The sequence below is a fragment of the Battus philenor genome, unplaced genomic scaffold, assembly GCF_028537555.1.
Source record: "Battus philenor isolate CCGP_79_NKW_IND1 unplaced genomic scaffold, ilBatPhil1.0.hap1 SCAF_5, whole genome shotgun sequence".
In the NCBI taxonomy this organism is placed as follows: Eukaryota; Metazoa; Arthropoda; class Insecta; order Lepidoptera; family Papilionidae; genus Battus; species Battus philenor.
In genome coordinates this window covers 9330271-9351513 of record NW_027181715.1, presented here as the reverse complement: position 1 = coordinate 9351513, position 21243 = coordinate 9330271, and the positions used below count along the sequence as shown (strand labels likewise).

Sequence of the window (21243 nt, the reverse complement as noted above, 5' to 3'; positions counted from 1 at the left end):
ACAAATAATATAAATTTTGAGAGCATTATACACAATTTTTCTAGTATGAAAGCTAGAAGAGTAGATATTATATAAATATATTTACGAGAGCATACAAAAATGTTTAAAAAAATTTACTCTGTGTATTAATTAATATTGATTAAATAACTTAATAATTTATTTATGTGTAATTAACACAATTTATTTATATATTAATTTATAAAAACCACTATTTGATTGACTTATAATAGAAAGGGCGGCAAATTGGAGATCGCCCCGGGCGGCAAAAGTTCTAGGTACGCCACTGATAAAAGCAGTGTTATTCGCCAGGTAACTCAAAATGTCAACGTCATGGAGAAAGTACCCACAGTGGACTGCAATGCGTTTTTTAAACATCATCATCTTAGTCGTAAGTTGTCAACTGTTCGAAATAGACCACCCCCAGAGATTTTTAAAAGGACCGGCTAGAAGCGACCAACATCCAGCATCTTTCGTCTTGAAACGTTATTAATATTATTTTATACTTATTATATGTTGTATTATTGTTTTAGCTTAATTACATATAGTTTTCGTGCCAATACATAAGAAATATTTTTTAATTGATCCACAATTGCACTTTATCGAAAACTAAGTTAAAAGAAAATGTTGCAATAAAAAATGTTTTTTTTTTTAAATAAATTTTACACTTCAATTTTAAAATTTGTCATTTTTATGTTACAGTGTTTTTTTTTTTATTTTGCATAAGTCTTTGTTTAATATTCTTTATATCAACAACGACTTGACTTTCCAGACCAGCAAGAACACCGTCAGCAGCAAAGTACAATGTCGATTTATTGTCTTAAACCTCCATACCTGAGATCAATCGAGCACAGCATCGATGATCTATCAAGCTTATCAAAATCAACCGATATGCCAATATGAAGAAGGGATTCATCAAGCTACTGTACGCTGTAGTTTTGACTGCCGTGTAAGATAACATAGCATCTGAAATAGTATCGGTAATAAAGAATTTTCCTATATACGTAATTATCCCATACAATAATATTGAAAAAAAATTGTCACAATATTTATGACTAGAAATAATGAATTCTGTGTTTTGCGACGTCGACCGAATGGAATTTAACAAAAAAATATTTACATTGTTTATTTTTTTTTTCGTTTTTAACTTATTATGTTAGCCGGATATGAATTTCACTATTTACATACATTGTTGTCACCCACAACTTGAGATATCATTCGGTCGCTGTATTTTTTTCAATTCAAATCAGCCTGGACTGTCACGGCAATATATGAAATTAATAGGAATAGAAGTGGCGCCATCTGTCGAAAATTGGACATACTAACTAAGAAACCTCATCATCTCATGCACGATAACTGTGCTAAAGATAATCAGACAATGAAATGCATAGTTTACGATCCTTTAAAAGACATGCAGATAAACATTGTTTTTTTCTTGTACATAGTACATATATATAAAGTGTGTGTGTTAATAAAGGTTCAAACATTAAAACAACAGTGATAAAATCTAAAGTATATATTTGTAAATATATATTAACCATCTATTTGTAATAAATTATAATGTCTAAGTTGGTACCTTACATTTTGTTTTTTATCTGAAAAACATCGTTAGCGCATTATAGCTGACTCGGCGGCGTACATTTAAAATTTAGGAAGTATTTCTTATTCTGTGGAACTTTTGGACATCACGGTAATAAAGTCCGCATTATAGAAGAAACAATTTTAATATATTATCTTGAAAAAGGTTGAGAAAATAATGCCACATTTATTTCCAATAATTATAATATATGTCAAAGACATTAACTCATTCTAATCTTATTGAGGTATAATAAAGACGTAGCAGTCTTCATAACGTAATAGAAATAAAATGATTCTACAAAAGTTTATCAATACCTCTGTTAAATTAGTTTAAATGAAAAGATACTAAATATAGGATTGTAGTGTTCATACATATAGGAATATTCTTTACAGTTGAATATCGTAACTTTGAAATGCAATATACCACAATCATGATTTATAACAGTTAGAGAGCTTTGAAAGTAGTGTACTCAATGAAAATTATGTATGCAAAGAACATATTTTTTTTATGATATTCGTTTTTGATAGTGTAAATTCAACAATAATTCGAGATATAATAATTAGAAACAACAATAAAACTGTAACATTTCAATTTTGTAAATCAATGATTTGGAACACACGCTGGACCGTCACAATGAGTACCATATAAACATTTCTTAAAACTAACACGATGTCAGTAAAATTTAACACACTTTTACATTCAAATTTAATATAAGAAATATAAATAATAGTCTAAAAGATTAATAAATAAAATTATTAATATCACAGTAGATCAACTGCCAGCTATTTGTTATACTTTTTTCAGTTGTATAATTGCTTTAATTAATTGATAAACACTTTTTAATTACAAATTAGACATTCCATGGCATTGGAAATAATACCGGGAAAATGTGAAAAAAATCAAACTGCTTTGGCTGACAGTTTCAGTAAAAACTGCTGTGATATTGACAACATATGGAATAAGCATACGTTTTCGAGAAAAGTAATAAATTATTACTTTAATTTTATAAAATGTATCACTTATCGCTAGTGGTAACTACATAATCGATGAATCGATAAGTTTTTTAAAAAAATATGTAAATTAGCAATTCACGACATCTGTCATCACATGTTGTAAATTAAATACATGTAGAATTACAATCAAAATCAACATTTACGTTCAAATTGAACATTTTTGGCCCTAGCACAAATATATTTGTAAGTTAAAAGTATCTAGTAGTTCAGCGGAAAAATTCAAAAGTATAGTTTAAATTTTTTCACAGAACGGGATTATTGCCAAAAATAATGAGTGTAATTTTGATCAAAGAATTATCGTAAGTGATGTCATACTTGAATAGAATTGACGTTTTGAAACATTCAGAAAAAGGGTTATTCCAAAATATTTAACCAACTTTTGTAAACCTAAAAAAATATATTATTAAAACAATTACACTAAATTGAAACATTTTGTCAATACTGCGAAGTACATAGTTTGATACAGTAAAGGTGATGTGATTTTTGTCTTGGATGTAAGTAACAAATCAAGTAAACAGCATAAATCCGAATTATTAACAATATTAAGCACTTAATATGATACGTGATTATTAACAGGAGACATATTTTCGTATAATTTGATTGCCCACATAAGTGTCTATCATAAAAACATTAAATACTCTTAAAAAATTATGAGCTGTGACGATAATGTCCATATATTACGTTACATAATTCTTTACATAACGCAACTAATACGTAACTCTAATAAGTGTCTTTACTCAGCATAGCTAGGGAAAATATACAACTAGCTTTTATAAAGAACAACAATTGCTTCAAAATATGTTAAGGATAATCATTACATGTTAATATATTATTTTACAGTAACACAAATACAGAACTTTATACGAGTATAATACACGCTATTGGATTAATTTACAAAACTTTTCCTTTATTTCCAGAGTAGTAAAATGGGAAATCTGCGTCATCATCTTACGGGGCAACACAAAATGATAATCATTATTTGTTGCCTCGTAAATATGTGTGAAGTGAATAGAAATATGTATACATTTACAGTTAATGCTTTCAACGCCATACGCTTTAGTGGCAATTGGTATTACGGTTTCACATATTTACATTATGGAAAGTGCTCTACAATATGAAAAAGATAAATAAAACGTAGTAAGTAAATGTGAGTAGGCATGTTTCAAGCTCGCATATTTATGTTAAATATATTTAACATAAATATGTGAACTTGAAGGCAGATGTGAGAGATATATATTAAAATATGTATAAGCAGGGTCTCCTGTGATTAATTTGGAATGAATTCATTTCGAAGATATACTATTTTTCGAATATAAGAAGGCTGGTAAAATTTGATTTCACAGCGGCATTCAAATTAATTTCATGACAATACCAAAGTAAAATAGTTGATAAAGACTAAACAATTCTAAAATATTTTTCTAAGTACAAAGGACAAGACAACGTCTTTATTCAATTTTAGTTATCGGTCTAAGTCGCAATTAAAATAAATCAATTTAATTTAATAATTAAAATATAAATAATAAACCTTATCAAAATTAGAAATCAAATACACTCGTAACAACAAACCTAGCAACACGTATTAGGATAAAAAAAATACGAATTTTATGACAAGAGACTTAGAACTCGTATAGAGAATGGTCTGGATGCTGTCATATTGTGATGTTAGTTTTTTTTTAATAATTACGTACTATGTTTTTGACTTACGTTTAACATAGCGCCTTTATAACAGTTCCGAAATTTTCACTACGCCATTATATAAATTTGGTAAAATTATATAATAAAACTCATATATTATAAATGATTCTAGAAAAAACAGAAAGTGTATTAATTTAAATTAAGGGCCCTGTCTAGCAAAAAAATAAACTGAAATTTGAAGAGTTAATATTTGCAAACTTAATGAATATAACATGTATGGGAGTTAGGTGATAATGAACATGTCTATGCGCAAACACACTATGTGTGCGAACAAATTTGTAAAACCGTTGAACTAAAAATGTTTTAAATTAACAGTTCAAAGAAGTACCATGTTCACAAAATGGAAAGGCAATAGTTTCATTCTGTATGAAAAAATGGTGTCCTAAATGTTTAAACAGTTTTCTAGGAAGGCGAGAAAGTAATTCAATGTATTAAATTTCAATGACATATGAAACACAAATTGTCGTGTTATTCTATTATGCTTTTTGTACTGACAAGTTATTATATTTTACTATAGGTATTGACTTTGGTGTTGAGTGTATACAATATTGAGCAAAAATTTGGCTAGTTAAATTAATACGTTACGTAACCTAGTTACTAACTACTAAGTAAAAAATAAAATTGTCTTTATCTAAAATAATAAAAAATAGAATCTAATATGTATTAAATTAATAATAAAGAAAAGGTGATATTCTTTTAAAATACAAATTAAACTAATAGCTTCATTCAGAAATTGAGATCGGTATTTAAACAAAAACCAAGCATGGCAATATGTCCGAAAATGGTACCTACACTGAAATATTAATTAAAAGATTTGACTTTTACTGATACATAAATAGCGAAGGAAGGAGGTTGTCTAAGGCATTGGCAAAAACATATTTCTATAAAATAATTATCAACGCTTTAATAACTTGTTAATAACTCAATTTGTTTACAAAAGACAAGTTAAAGTTAAATATTTTTAACTTCACGTGTTGACAAACTATGGATATTAAACGGATCTATCTAGTTCTGAACCCATAAAAGTTATTTAGTCGAACCTAACATGTAGCCTGTCGGTTGTTTACCAAAATATACGTACTGTGATAAAACCAATATACGAATAAATCGTTGTGTCAAAACTCTCCCATAGTAGTTTTAAGTTTTTCACAATACCAACTCTTTTTTTATCTATTTCTTTCAAAATAAATAGTAACGTGTTGAGCCTTTATCTTCTGATCTTTTTGCTTTGATCTAGATTTGAACTTTTAAGTTAGAGGTTACTGCAATTTAAATGGTGAAACGGATGAGAAGTTTCGGAAGAAAAACTCAAAGTCCATATTCTTTTTGAGGGTTAAAGCTGCAAAAAACTTTGATGATATAAATCTGAATCGATTTTATTTTTTAAAAAAAATGCTATGCTTGAGAAAAATTTAGAAGACAATGGATTGATCAAAAAAGAGGTACCTTCAATACTTACGGCGTAACATCCTAATTTGAATGATTCAAGAATTATAATTGTACTTAAAATAATTAAATACTACGTTATGACTTGGACTTAAAATATCATTAATTACTATTATACAATACGCGTGATCTAAACCCCTTTATATTCTAGATCCTTACAATATGGCAGTTGTTAAATCGCTAGCTGGGTTGTTATTTAATCAACTTTATTTAAAATTTAATCAAATTCTTGAAGGCGTCTAACACTAATTTTCGTTGATTGACATAAAAAATGAACATAGGTCTGTCAATCATTACAACATAATGATGTTTCATCACAACCTTTGTTGAAATATAACATAAATCATGTATTTGGTAGTTTTTACGAGTACGTCACGTACATTAATTCGATATCTGGAAGCCGAAATGAAATTGCAATAGTAGCACGTAAGTACCTTCTTATATTTTAACCTTCTATTTGGCAAGAAAACAAAATTTACTACATAGATTTAGTTTTGTTCGAAATTGTCCAAAGTATGTTTTTTATGGGCGTGTTGAACTTTCCATTCAATATATGAACAGTTACAAAATATTACGCATGAGCTATTGTGCAGCGCTTAAGTATGTAATCAGATCTAACATATTTTAAAACAGTGAGATCTACATTTCTTGATACGAAATGTTAAGAGGTATTTAGGTAATATTTTTTAGTTCCCAGTTGCTGCGAACTAGAAATTCTTTGTGATATTCATTTACATTTAATTTTCAAGGTTGTGTATCACTGCATGATATCTAATTATTTATTAAATGGCTATGTATAGACGATCGCATGTGTATAAATAGAAAAATATATAGGCACGTAGCTATATAAGTATCGGTATGTGCGTGAAAATTGTTTCAGAGCACCAAGTATAGTTACAAGTAGAAGACGCGACGATAAATGCTTAAAACGAATTCATATTTGTCAAACCTCTGGCTGGGATTGGCACATTATAATTGAGGTTATCCCAGTAAGGCCTTGTGATAATAGAGATGAACATCAATTGTTATAATAACTTATCAACACGACGAGTTATGCATTACAACGCCTATGCTTGGTAACTAAAGTGACGAGAAACGCCCCGCTTGTCGGCGTCTGAATTATAACTTATAACGAAAAAGGACTTTAACTCCTTAAATATAATTACGAATATCCTATAATTAAAACGTTTCTTCACCTCGTATAAAACAATTTCGATATTAATGATCACATTATGTAACAAATAATTTTTAATAAAATTCTTATCTACATACCCAAACATTGCTTTCATTTTGAAATATATGTATAATATATTGATATATAACTCCCATTATTTAATATACTTACATAATATCTTTTATGCTTATTTAATAATATTGCAGCTCGAGTTTTTCTTCTCCAAAAGAATAAGGATTTAACTTGAAGGCAGTGATAAAGTTACGCCTTTCTCTTATTAATTTTCAAGTGAAACTTGCATGATGACACTTTGTCGTGGTTTAATGCTCTTCCAAACGTTTACAAAATTTCAAATTCAAACACATCATCAATCATCAACAATGCGAACATACGTGATCAATAAATATCGCGCGTTTAGACAGATGAACGCGTGTTAGCGAAGTTGAGTATTGTCTCCTTGTTCATAAAGGATCTTTCGTGTATACAATACAGATATGTTCATAAAAGTTTAAATCTAAATTTTGTAGTCTTTTAGTCGAATTTGAAATACTTACTAATTATTATTTCATTGTGTATTTATTCTCCTATATTATGAAGTTCAAATTTATTATTATCTAATAGTTCAGTCAATATTATGTAACATAAAGTGATAAAATATCACCAAAGTGCAACCGACTGGGCGATCGTTGCCGACGTAACGATTGGATTTTTAACAGTGTGAAAACATTGTTCATTATAAAATTATTAATTTGAGCATTTCGTCAAAGCACATTTAATGACGTGGACGGAATTAAATGATTACTTTCATACGACATGTAGCAATTGCATATAGCGTACAAAATTAAAATAATTTGTTATAGTTTTGTATTAATAAAATCTGTTGTTTGAAAATAAATTATATAAATATTATATTGTGTTCGGTACTACACTGATTGTTACTACTTTCAACAGTCTTCGCGCGAAATATTTTGTTAAAAAAAATATTATTTATAAGTGAAATAGTGTTGCTTGGTTTCCCAGTGACATTTAATGTTGTGAGGATCTAAAAGGTTGAAATTTTTTAGTATCAAAAATATAGTTCAAAAAACTTTTTTTTTAAATTAAGTAACGTTCAGTGAATACGGATAGGTCTTTATGTAATATTAATTCGGTAAGATTTATGCAAAAATAATTAGAAATGCTCACTTAGGTAAAACAATAATTTTCACACTGTTTTGTCAGTCAGGACTTAGGTCTAAAAACTTATATCTAGTGTTCACAGTCTCCAGTCGATTCCGCCGACAGATCAGCTTCTCGAGAAAGGCAACTGTGATACTCTACAAAAATACGTGGGCAATGTCCATAATGCAGCCAAATACGTGCCACATTCAAAGAGAAAAAATATGTCTCCCTTATTACTTACGACTAATATATAGTATATACTCCGTATATCCTTAATTATAATAAAACACTTTTAATAATATCTCAATCTATGCTTAATGACGACACAAAAACACTTACAGTACAGTTCATGCAGTTTTTCAAGTTCACAGTTGGAAAATTAGTTCTAAAGTCACTTGAGGTGAATGGTGGCGTTGATTGCACGAGGAGGGCACGCGTTATTCGTTGAAGCGCGTACACGCTTTCTTCCATTTGCATTGCGTGCACCATAACTCGCGTTGATCCATGCCGTACACTTTGCGACACTTCTTATTGTCAGACCTCGGTCGACGGCCCGGACTTCCCGGCGATCCATTAATGGCTGAGAGCCGTATATGTTTCTGTAAAAATTTACGATCCTTTTACGTGAAGGGTTCACTACTCTTAAAGCAAGGAAAGTGGATGCGGTGAGCACAATACCGGTCAGTGTGGAGCTCTTTGGGTGAGGCCTATGCCTTGTGGTTGGCGTCTAACACCTGACATGGTGATGGTAATGCAAAGTCTATTGCACAGGAGGAAAGGCGTTTTTGTTTTCGATTAAGCGATCTTTTATGTTGTAATTTTATGTATATTATTATTTAACGTTCTGTCTAGAAAGATTTGGTATAATTAAAACTGATGTGGGATATTGTGGCACGCAAACTTTCTGGTATTTTAAAGTTTTAAAACCACAAACAAATGGTAAAGGAAAAAGTGTATAATTTGTAATCGGATGTCACCTTGTAAAAAAAGATTAGTTATATTAGTTAAAATATTATATATTTATATTTAATTTATTATTGAGTTATACATACCGGTGAATGTGAGGTGGACCATGTATGGCTTACTGGTATACTTATAGGCCTGGCGGAAACACTATGCATGGAGAGCAGTCCTTGCCTGAAAGTAACATCTTACGTAATTATTTGGAGTAGAACAGAAGTTATAAACAAGACTCTAAAAGTTTTCAATTTCGTGGACTTCAAGACTTATAACAATGTTATATTTTAATTGTAATACTACATGGTAAACAATATTTTTTGCTTGATTACTTCTATCGTGCATTTTTGACAGCAAAGAACAGGTTTTTTTTTTAATTTACTCTGTGGTTTGTTTAAGAAATGAAAAGTGTTAATTTTAATATTTAATTGCAACGGATAATTTTTTTATTAACTAGAATATTCTTCAGAATTCTTCTTACAGAAAATATCAAAAAAAAGTTAACCAAATTGATCGAGATATTTCCGAGTTTGGCCTTTAGCAACGTATTTGTGTTTTCAATTTCATTGACCTAGTTACAGCTGGTCTATTTTTACTTAATTTAAAGGCATTGATTGTTGAAAGTTAGTGAGTACCTGTAAGAACCAACAAGCTGTCGTTGGTAATCAGGATCTTCGTGAGGTGGTCGACACATGTCTCGGTGGGACAGGGTGGGCGGCGGAGGTGGAACTGCTATCTCGCGTTCGGTATAATAGAATTCTTCCTCATGATCACTCTCACCTTCCTTTTTTGCCCTGGAAGATAAGAATTATTTTTCATTTAGAACTTACTGGATATCATCGTAAAACGTATTACGATTCTTTATGCAAATTTATGAAATAAATGGACACAAAAATAAGCCTGTTTAGTGTTATTTTAATTTTGATAAACATTCGCAAATAACATAATACTATGTTAAAACAAAGCATACATATAAATGAATACATCTGTATGTGTATATATAGGTATTTCTAATTTCAGTGTGTCTTGTAGCGAATGCCTCTTTTAACTTTTCTTATATGAATCTTATCCAGTTTGGACCTTTTTGTTTAGTCTTTCTATACTAATATAGAAAGAATAAATGAAGGATGTAGAACTGTCTTACGCGCTTTCCTTAATATGTATAACTCATTAAATAGATTTAAAATATTTTAACAATATTATGTATATATATATATTTTAACATTTGTTAAATGAAACGATATTTTTTATTAATTAAAAGTGTAACTGGTAAACGCCATTATGTAATGAGTTTCATCGCGACACGGGCGACCTTCTGAACGAGTGTGCCGAGCTAGGTACGGCGCTGACAACCTTGAGGCGAAGCCTTGCGCTTCCGGGTTAGTAAAGGGAGTGTTACTGATATCTCCAATTACTAGAACTATTTTCAGTCAAAAGATTTTTGTGTTTAATTATGAGCATCGGTATACGAGGTAAAAACTGTTAAACTGATTTTGCCCTTATGTCGTCGACTTCGTATGTTCCGAATTTAATAGCCATGCAACAAACAATGTGATCATAATAATAATTATTTAAAATTATAGTTGTTTTCTATGACGAAATAATGTGCCGTAACAAAATTGCCTTTGCTATTCACGTCAGTGAGTACAATTTGACACAATGGATGGACATACAAAAGATATAATATAATATATATAGTTGATATAAATAATTTTAAAATTTTCTATTCGTGTATGTTTATTAATTATGCTCACAATTTAAATTATTACGAGCACCAACACCAACGAATAGTTTATTTGGTGCAATATTTAAAAATACTGTATTATTTGTTTGTGATAAGTAAAATAAAAAAAAACATAAAAGTTAAGGCATTTGCGATTATTATTTTTTGTCTATCGTCTTGTAAAATGATATAATGACTTTGATATTGATATCACTAATATCAGTAGCACAATATTTTAAAAGATAAGTATTTAAAAGCAATGAATAAATGCGATAAATTTATTTTGGTTCATATTTATTATCTCATTAGTATTCGTGATGTGTAGAGCCCCTCTTTTACTCATTTGTACGCTTAGTTTTTAATGTTAATATTTTGAAGCGCAGGATTGTGTATTTCGTTGGATTAAACTGAGTAAACGGTACATGCATGACTTTGATTTTATAATTTAAGTACATATTTGAGAATTTATTTCGTAAAAATATTATTCAGAATTATTGGTTATAGGTGCATAAACTTTAAGTGGGTAAAGGGCTCATTTGTCAGTAAAAAGTTTTAATGCTCCATTGAAATGCAGCAGACCACAGTTCTAGCAAAGTACGGAGTCTGCAGTGACATATAGTAAATATTAATTAATTTTAATATGTAATAGTCGAAAGTTTGAAGATACATTTTCTTAATATATTATCGTTATTATTTCTGTAACCATACACCCATTAAATGCAAATGAGTTATAGATTCATATTTGCAAAGTTTTTGTAATAATAGCCAATCACCTGTATATCGTCTAAATGTAAACCTCTCTCTGAACCACACATTACATCAGTAAACTTCCCAATGTCGACTAATCAGGTGGTATATGTGGTATTTTAGAATTGATATAAGAATTAATTTTTATAAGTGAAAGGTTTTGTAATAGCTTTAGTTATAAGAATGCGTTAGTTTGAAAGCGAAACAATGCGTGCTCGGGTTGCTACTAAACACGTCTAACGCGATTGTGCACGTCCCGAGCGATTGTCCGTACATTTGTTATATTTTATCTTTCACTACGCCTATAAAAGTATTTATTTTCACAATACCTTTGTTAATTAACCTTGATAAGACTTGTTTCTACACGAATGTTACGATAAGCGACGCACGCATGCAGGCGGGTTGTCCGCTGTGATTATTGCAACGTATAGAAGCGTGTTCGTTACTGAGGTTTCCAATGTAACACCGTAGCGTCTTTTAATTTTAATAAAGGTATCTCATTAGTGTTCTTTAATAACAGACCTCTTTAGCAAGCTTCCAGATGCTCAAGAAGCCACGAAGAGGGCTATATTCGGGATTTCTCTTCGAGATGAATTCGAGATTGTTGAAATCCATTGACGATCGAAAATAACCAACGTTGCTCAGCGGATTTGCAAATTGACAGTGTGCAAAGTGGCAGTGTGCGGGCCACAATGCTCACAATACAGGACGCTTCCAACCATCGGGTCCTAATGGAAATCTCTGAGAGATCCCTGTATCAAACAGTGGATACAGCTACAGTACAGCTTTTTCCGTAAAAAGTATTTTTGACATAGTAGCACAAGAAAAGAAATATTCCTATATACACACTAGTTCGTTAAGTCTCGTATTAGTTTTAAAAATAACACTTTACTGTAATTTTCTACTATGTAAATTACTTACCCTAAGTGTGTATGTCGGATGTGAGCTTCTATTAACGAACAACTGTTTGTACTGTGACCGCAGCCTCGCCAAGTGCATTCGAATACCACGCTGTTTATCTGCAACGAAATAATTCAAATTATATGACATTTCTAAAATTTATATTAAATAGTTCAACGGCTACATGAGTTCAAAAAATATATTTTTGACATTTTATCCTAAAAGTGTGTAACGTACTTTATTATTTGGTTAGTACATCATAGTGTTAAACAATATTGCGATATACGCCCACTGGAAGGCTTAAGCAGTGATCAAAGATCGCCACGATAATTTGCTATATGAAAAAAGGTTGGAGAACACGGACATAGCAGAGCCGTAATAAATTCTGTTAATAACGAAATAATTTGCATATCGTCATGTACTTTATTTTGAAATTACAGTAGTTGAAAAAATTCTAAAGTGTATTGTGATATTACAAACATTGGCGGAAGCGGCTCTAGGTCGCGGCCTTGGCTGTCGCAGCGCCGAGCGAGCGCTCTGGTCTGCAACCACGCCCGCGCACCGAAGCCGCGCCGCAATGTGCATTATCCGATCTTACGCATGCATCTTGTTTTACTAAATACTCCTACGTACCAGCTTTCTATTCAATATAATTATGAAATTATATTGATATTAATCTTAATCTTAATAATGATATTAATCCTAAGAGTGTGATTATCTTTTTCATATATAGAGAAAAGCGTAATCGTATGTTTTTATTATGTATTCTGTATAGTGATAAAAAAGCAAAAAGGAAAAATAAATAACTATAAACTAATTTTATACCTCAGGAACCACGAAATTAAGTGTCTCGAAGTTTTGTAAAAAAATCCTTTTGCTAATCAGCAAATCACGGAATTCAATTGGTAATTAGGTCTATATTAAACTATATACACATAAACGATGGCTAAATGTAATGTATTAATAAAGTAATTTTGAAAGAGAAGAGAAATTATATTTAGAAAAAAATTATTTAAAGAAAAGTTATATTTAGAAAAATATCCGCGTCATTTGTGCGTCCCTCTCCTACAAGGAAAGATGTTAAGCTAGCTCACAGCCTCTGTTACAATAAGCCGTAAAGGTCATTGAGTAATTATTTTATAATTGCATTAAAATGCACTTTTTTGAAAAAAAAAACTCAATGTTTGTTTCTGAATAAACATTTTTTAAGCTGCATCAAATGTTATTCGTATGTATGTTCTTTTTTAATTTATGCTTTATTACACTATTGTAATGAGAATTGTAGTACACTAATCAAAAGTATTATCGGTAGGTACGATAGGTTGTTGATAGATAAATAGGTCGAATACGTCACAGCTGTGTCAGGGACGTGAATTGGGTTGCGCGCGCGGAAGTCGATCGCTCCCCGCTTGGAAACTGCGGCTAAATCAAGTGCATTTGTAAGTGGGTCAGGTCACGGGTGGAGTGGGGTGGGAGAGAGGGTAAAGCATCTAGGTCACAGCACCACGGCCAAGGGTGGTCGGCGAAGGTTGCACCGCTATTCTGTCTTAGTCTAGGACGGTTATTATTAAACGTTAAAAGCGTCTCGTCTGTATTTAAATTTATTAACTGCTTGCACGACATACACTCTAAACTGTACAACGTATCATAAACTATCCATCGAAACATTGACAATAACAAGTTCATTATGACATATCAATCAGCACAGTAGTTATAAACAGCCTAACTACTACCTATTACAAAAGTAAGTTTTATTTTTGATTAGTACGTAAGTGTAAATATTGGTTATAGAAAATAGAATAATCATAGCTTAATACATAACGCGGCACCCGCCATGTACAAAGGTAAAGCCCAATTTATTTACAAAGGTACAACATGCATTTAAAAATAAGAAAATCTGGTGAAAAATAATATAAAGAAAACATTATGTGGTCCTTTCCGTGTGATGGAAGAGGAATTGCAGCCGTAACGTAAGCGAAAAAAAATCGCAAAATAAAACTTAAAAAAAATCAGAATATCATTCATGTCTGTAATGCACATCAATTACCTAAATTATTCGATAAAGATTCATTGAGGTAATTTGATAATATAAGAGCTCTATTACGTAATTTTACAATAGCAAATATAAATAGCTACTGCTTTGTTATGAAGCTTATTTCCTAGCGCTTCTCCAGTTGGTTGTATTATAACATTCGTCGCACTAGTGTGCTGTGGCTACACGTTACACGTGCCGGTCTCTATGATTGTGTGCGGGCCAGTAAACAGACGTGATAATGCAGCAGTCACTTGTGCATTCAATGATAATTTACCGTATGATGCAGTTGGCAAATGCTAAAAAGTAAAGTCGTGTTTATAAACTTTACAGTCTATAAAAAATAAAATCTAAATCCTAGTAATCATTTTTTTACTATTTATTAAGCGTTTATTAACGGTAACCGTTAAAAGTGTATGCTTAATTTACGTTTTGAATATTTATTTTGAATGTGTAATATTTCCTTCTTCCAAGAAACCAGTTTTATATTAAAAATGATGATAATTCACAAATTATAACAAAATAAAAATATTAGCCGAAGTTAGACGACATTTACACCCTAAACTAGACAGTATAGAACATATTTAACAGATTTATTTAAAAAAGGAAAGTCTTTGCCCCTTAGGGTCAATGTATAATAATTTTGTTCTTACATCATCCATATGTTTCGGATTCCAATAAGTCTTATTTTTTATACTTTAAGCTTTCTATTAGTTTAGCTTTGTATTTTTAGTCATCTCGTTTAGAAATTTAGAATTCTATGTAACGGATATGGTACACTACGGTAAAAATGATGGTAAACAAAATATGTTTTGAAGCGATGGATATGTAATGTTCTATTTTAATACCTCTAAAAGTATTTACATTCAATTTAAAATACGGGATTTTATTATTATTGCAAGTTTGTTTAATTATTTGTGTATCAAACAGCTTTGTTTTGAGACTAGAATCTATTTCAACTCGATAAAACTACAAGAAACTCGTCACGATAATCTTTTTAATTTGAAATGGTTTTATATGAGTACAAGAACAGGTTCAAACTTGCAAGATTAAGATTGTTACTTTCAGTGCCAGTGTTAAAGATCTTGCTTATTAATAACATTCATTAAATTTTTTTTTTAAAGTCGTACAGTAGAATATAGGATAAAAAAATGCAAATCTCTGTAATACAACGGGATATTCCATCACCTACATAGCTAGTGCCTCCGCATTAACTAAAACCCTCAATGATTCAAATTAAAGATAGTTCTATGATAAAGCGTTAAGGTTTCTATTCGGATAGTGCCTTTTTAACGCAAACCGGCATAAAATGCCGGTTTGTTATTATGCCGTCTCACTCGTCGGCAAACGACCAAGATGACTTATTGATTTGTTTTCTTTGTGTCTCTTTTTCACACACAGCTCTATATATATTCATTTCGTCCACGTGACCTTCTCCATATTTACTTCGCGTTATGCGTATAGATGGGTTGTTTTGGTGTCTTCTCACTCTAGCAATGGGTCGGAGAGCTGCCGAGAACTTGTTGCGTAGCGCGCGGGAAACGAACATTAAGTTTTTAAACATTAGATTTTATACAATTTTTTGTTAGTAACGATTAAATTATCGGATATCAAAATGTTATCATTTACTCTATGCTGTTCTCAGAAACATGAATTTGATGTTTTTATTAACAGTTGGCCACTGTGGTCCAATTACCATTTACAGATTTCGCCAGTTTTGGGGACACGAAACTGTTTCAAGATACGGAGTTGTTTCCATGAATCTCTTAATGCGGGCCAGGACGAGTCTTTCGTATATTTTTCCAAAAGTCTTTAAAAGACTAATGAATCGATTGGACGTGGGTTCTGCGAGCTTAAGGAAGGAATCATATCACCTCCGACCTCTTCTACTACCTTGAGAAGAATACGTTGGTCATGGTCGTGTGATATAAAAACCAATATTTGAATGATATCGGCCTGTAGGAGATTAGTCACCTCATTGGGTATGCCATCGGAGAAAATTTGATCACGTGCTGTACACGGTCGTCCGTCCCCCTAAACATACTTTGTCAACGAACCAACTGTTTACAAACAAACCACTCTCGCGCGCGAACTCTTCAAAATATATAACAAATCAAACAAAGAACATTCCATTTCCGTGAAAACAACTGATTTCCTAGGTACGTCTAAGCAAAACTATACAATATACATTATTAAATTGAGATGTAAAATTAATAGACATACGTATAATACTAGAAGTAAGAGTACAACTAAAGCATAAAGCTATGTATGGCGTTTAATATCCCGGAAGTCCTAATTGATAGATAATAAATTTTCATACGTACAGGACCCGTACTACAGGTAGTCATTTAAATCAACGTCAAGCCAAGTATGTATTTCGTAATAATTGCCATTAAAAAAGTAGACGAATTGTCAGCACCGTGTGATTATTATGACTATAAACTTTACTTAAGTAACCCTTTGGAAAATTATAGACAAAAATTCATACTGCAGTGGTCTGATTTTGAAATAATATAACACAGTCAGAACTTCTACTTACAATTACTCCTATATGAAAAGTTAAAAAAATTTAAAAATGTCTCGTCGTAGATATTTCTTTTATAACTTTTTCTGGGGTTAACAACTACCGTTCTTGTCACTCGATTTTACCTTTATTTTGATTTATGGGATAATTTGTAAATAAATTTTATTTGCATAGGTAATATTGTCCAAATATAATACATTATATGTATTATACAAAGCCTTCAATACGTTGCACTCTACGGTTAAAACATCCCCCGTCTAAATCTCCCCCCGACTCTTTCTCCGCGGTCCATGCACCCTCGACGTTTCACGTATTTCAAACAGAGACGCTATGCATTTAGATATGCGTGTATATATGAAAAAATGCCGGCCGACAAACTTTCAATGGTTCATTTGCCCCATCTTGTTCTGATATGTAACTTTTATAAATCTACTATTGTATGATGCCATCCGGTTATTATAGAGTTTAGTCGGGGTTTGTTTCAAATATAATAAAGAGTTTAAATTTTTAAGATATGTAATTTCGATAGCGTATTCAATTATTTTTATAGTTTAAGTTAATGACTGTCAGAGTTTTTATAATAAAAGTTTCCTACTTTTACTGTTCCAATTAAAAGAAAATCACTTTATGTTTTTTTTTTTGTAAGAAAATTAGGAAAAAAACGAATTAAGGGTTTATGGTACGAACGTTTCACCTGTATTTTACGTAGATTTTGAAACTGGTTATATTTATTACGCCGAAAATAATAATTTATTAGCAGGTTTGCTGTATTAATCACACATATATAATTTATGCATGTATATGCACTTGACTCGAACATCGATGTAAAAAATACTTTTGAGTGAAATCTTAATTTTTTTATTTTATACTGAACGTTAACACTTCAAAAAATGTTCTATTCTTTCATTTACATATTTCTTTAAAGTAAAGAAGTTAATGAAACAGTTTGCAATACTTATATTAAAAGTAGAGGATTAATAAAAAGATTCAATTATATATGCATGACTAATTGACATTACCATTGTTCCTTTAAAAATTAAAGTAAAATATAATAAAACGGCATTAATAGTAAAAACTGACGTAATAGTCATTATTGTTTACTTCAAAATGTTGATTCACTTTGTCTTTAATCATTAAAATAATTGTTAGAATGTGCACATTTCGTCGAACAAAAGGACTGATATGACGTGAGTCAGCGGTTGGGACGCCGTCGATCCGGTTAAGGTGGCAGGGTAATGATGAATCAGTCGAGTGGGGCAGTCGCCAATCGCGGCACAGACGCTCCGCTGGTCACCGACCTTAACTGGTTCTGACTTGTTACAATTTCACTTTTTCTTTAAATCGATGTACATTACTTGACCCTTTTCAACTTTAGGGTTGAGCATAATGGACTATTTGTTTTACTAACAACTTAATGTTTTCAACGAAGAAATTTCACATGAATTCTCTTACTGTATTCTTCATGCAACGTAATACTTATCCGATATAAAAGAGTTTCGCGTGCTAACAGCGTTATTAGCTCAGTCCGCCGTTTCGAAGATTGCTTTTGGCGCACATTCAAATGTTTAAATTGACAATATTTATTAGGCGCATTGTGTCTGAAGAATTTGGGGCTACGGATTTGACAATGAGTAAAGTTTATTTTACTTGTAAAATGGGGAGTTTGTTGAACCCTCGGGAGCACTCATTATCGCGTCTGATGAACTCGCCGACGCCATTGTTCCCGCTGGTGATGCTCCCTGCCGTTTATAAGTAGAGTTATACGCCGTGAGGGAGAATGCGCGTTTCCCATTTAAAACGATCGAAGCAACGGTATACTGAAATAGAGGAGTAATTGGATACACCATGAATTTTATAAAACTATTAAAATGTAGCAGTTTCAGTGATTTTATGTTACCTTTGGTAATATAATGATTGCTGACTAACATGGGGAATTATTATATTAATACATCACGATTGCTCAATTCATAGAATATTACGTCATTTGAGGTAAATTCATATGTCGTATATCATAGGAATAAACTACGTAGTCGTCACGCATTTAATTATGGTAAATTCCTAACGTGTGTTCCCCTACACTAAACAGTCACGTATCTAAAGGGTAGCGTTTCGGTTTGGAGTGAAGTGTGCTGTGGATTCGTTGAGATGTAAAGTGTAAACATTTGAACTGTCAGTGGGATCAAGAACGGGCAGTGGCCCCGACCATGGTGTCAATGCCCCGCCGATGTCGTTTAAAAAACCCATCGCCTCCTCCGACTATCCTACAAAGCCGCAAGACGTGCATTTTACATATAAACTGAAATACGCCTACGATTTAAATTTGTTTACGTTTAAACAAATGTAAGACTGTTATATCATTGTGTTTGCTTATAAAACCTTAACAGTTGCGTAATTTCAGTTATTTTATTGTAATAGAAGAGGAATTGCTAAGTAAAATCTTTTTCCAATTTAATATTTGTTCGGTGCCACCCACGGACAATTTCGTGTCGCACGCAATCCGTAACACTTCCTTTGTTTTAATTGTGCACAGCGGTAGAAGTAATTGCCTAATGTAGTCACCCACAATAACCGCTAGCACAGCTGGTGTACCCGTTCACTGGTCAATGCCTATTATGGCGGGCTTTGACCGCGCGAAGGTCAGCAGGACTGTGTAAGGGAGCATAGCGCACACGCATAATTTTACGCTTGCCGCATCTAAAATTTGTTCACCATGGGGTGTTTTAGTACGAAAATGATAAAGATGTATCGGAGTGCCGATACGCATAGGGTTATTAGAACGAGGGAGCCGTGCGTCGGCCGATGACCCGGAGAGCGAGACGGAACGACAACAAAGCTGAAGTTCGCGCGTACCTCTGCGACGCCATGTCAACTCAAGTCCCTGTTAACGTTAAAATTCGACAGTTTATTTCTTCAAAATAAAAACAAAAAACAGAAATTTTAACAAAAAATAAGTAAATAAGTAGCTGTTATGTAAAGAAGTGTTGAAGTTTGTCGTTAAGTCCGAAAAGAGTCCGAAAAAAGTCCGAAAGCTTCTATAATTCTTAAATAAATTGTCTACCGATCTCGGTTTACGGTTATAAATTCACGACAACATATTTAATGTTTGCACATAGATAAGTCATACAAGTGCTTGCGAACAGAGGGCTCGCTAGCTAACGTAATCGGCGTACTGGGTCGCTTGAATGGACCGTAACCTATTTTGCTATTGCACAACGCTATCCCAGAGTGGATACTTGAATAAGCCATTATATTCGATCAGTAATCATCACAACAGTTGTTATAGAAATAAATAGTTCTTGCTTTATTCACAAGAGCATAATTGATCTTATGTACAAATTTTGTAAACGTTTACTTTAATTTGTATAAAACAAAGTTAATTACTGTATTCATGCCAGTTGAACGCAATTATTTGCAGATAAAAGACGAGTTCATTGTGTGTAACCGCGACAAGTGAACGCGGCCCACTTCTGCGTTCCATATTGATACTGTAATCTTTCTTTGTTACTCTGAATTCCTATCCGAATTTACAATTCACTGTCAAGTTGTAACTTTTGTTAATTTCTGTACAACTCTTGGTATTGTTTTAATAACTTCTGATAAATATTTTAGTAATATAATTATTAAAGACGGAAGGTTAAATAAAATTACGTTTACAGAATTGTAAATGGAATTTTAACGTCTCTGTATACTTACATGAAAACGTAACTTATATAACGATTATAGATAAGTGTCTGCTGACGTTAATAACGTTCAGTGATAATGACTTCGATGGAGCTCCAAGTAATACACTGCGGAAAATTTTATCCGTATCTTATATGATGTTCATCTTTTAAACGTGTATTTATATATTAAAGTTGCATCATTAGAACGTAATAAATAAGGCTAAATATTTTTTTTTATTTACAGCAACAATGTTATAAAAAAATAAACACATTACGTCACCGTCACTACAGCAATGGGGTCACATACATTTTCTAGTTCAATGCGATAACGTTTTACATGTGTCTCAAATGGTACAAATTTGGTAGTGTAAATTGAGGTCATAGTACAATATAACAAATGAAACGCGTAATAAAGCGGTAAGTATCATGCGTGTGAAACGTGGCGGTTACTGTGTTCTGTTCGCGTCGGTGGACGTTCGACGGCCTCCCGCAATATAAACTCCTAACTGTTTACCGAGCGAGCGATCTGCGCGTTTCTAGTGGCGCATTGCTTCCGCGTTTTAAATATAGTGCGCGAAGGCCGAGCCTTTATTCGCCCGTGTTGAAATACTGCCACGACGCCACGACGCCGCG

At 32.0% G+C, this 21243-nt stretch overlaps 1 protein-coding gene across 1 annotated transcript in view; it reads right to left on the bottom strand.

The window, feature by feature from the left end:
• Positions 1–1498: 1498 nt before the first annotated feature.
• Glut4EF (Glucose transporter 4 enhancer factor) overlaps positions 1499–21243 on the bottom strand; it is a 60554-nt gene continuing 40809 nt past the window's right edge. Inside the window, exons 5-8 of the mRNA XM_068773110.1 lie at positions 12414–12511; positions 9658–9816; positions 9118–9202; positions 1499–8664 (exon numbers count right to left, since the gene is read on the bottom strand). Coding sequence (XP_068629211.1) covers positions 8503–8664; positions 9118–9202; positions 9658–9816; positions 12414–12511 — 504 coding nt within the window. The 3' untranslated portion in view covers positions 1499–8502. The remainder of the gene's footprint in view (positions 8665–9117; positions 9203–9657; positions 9817–12413; positions 12512–21243) is intronic.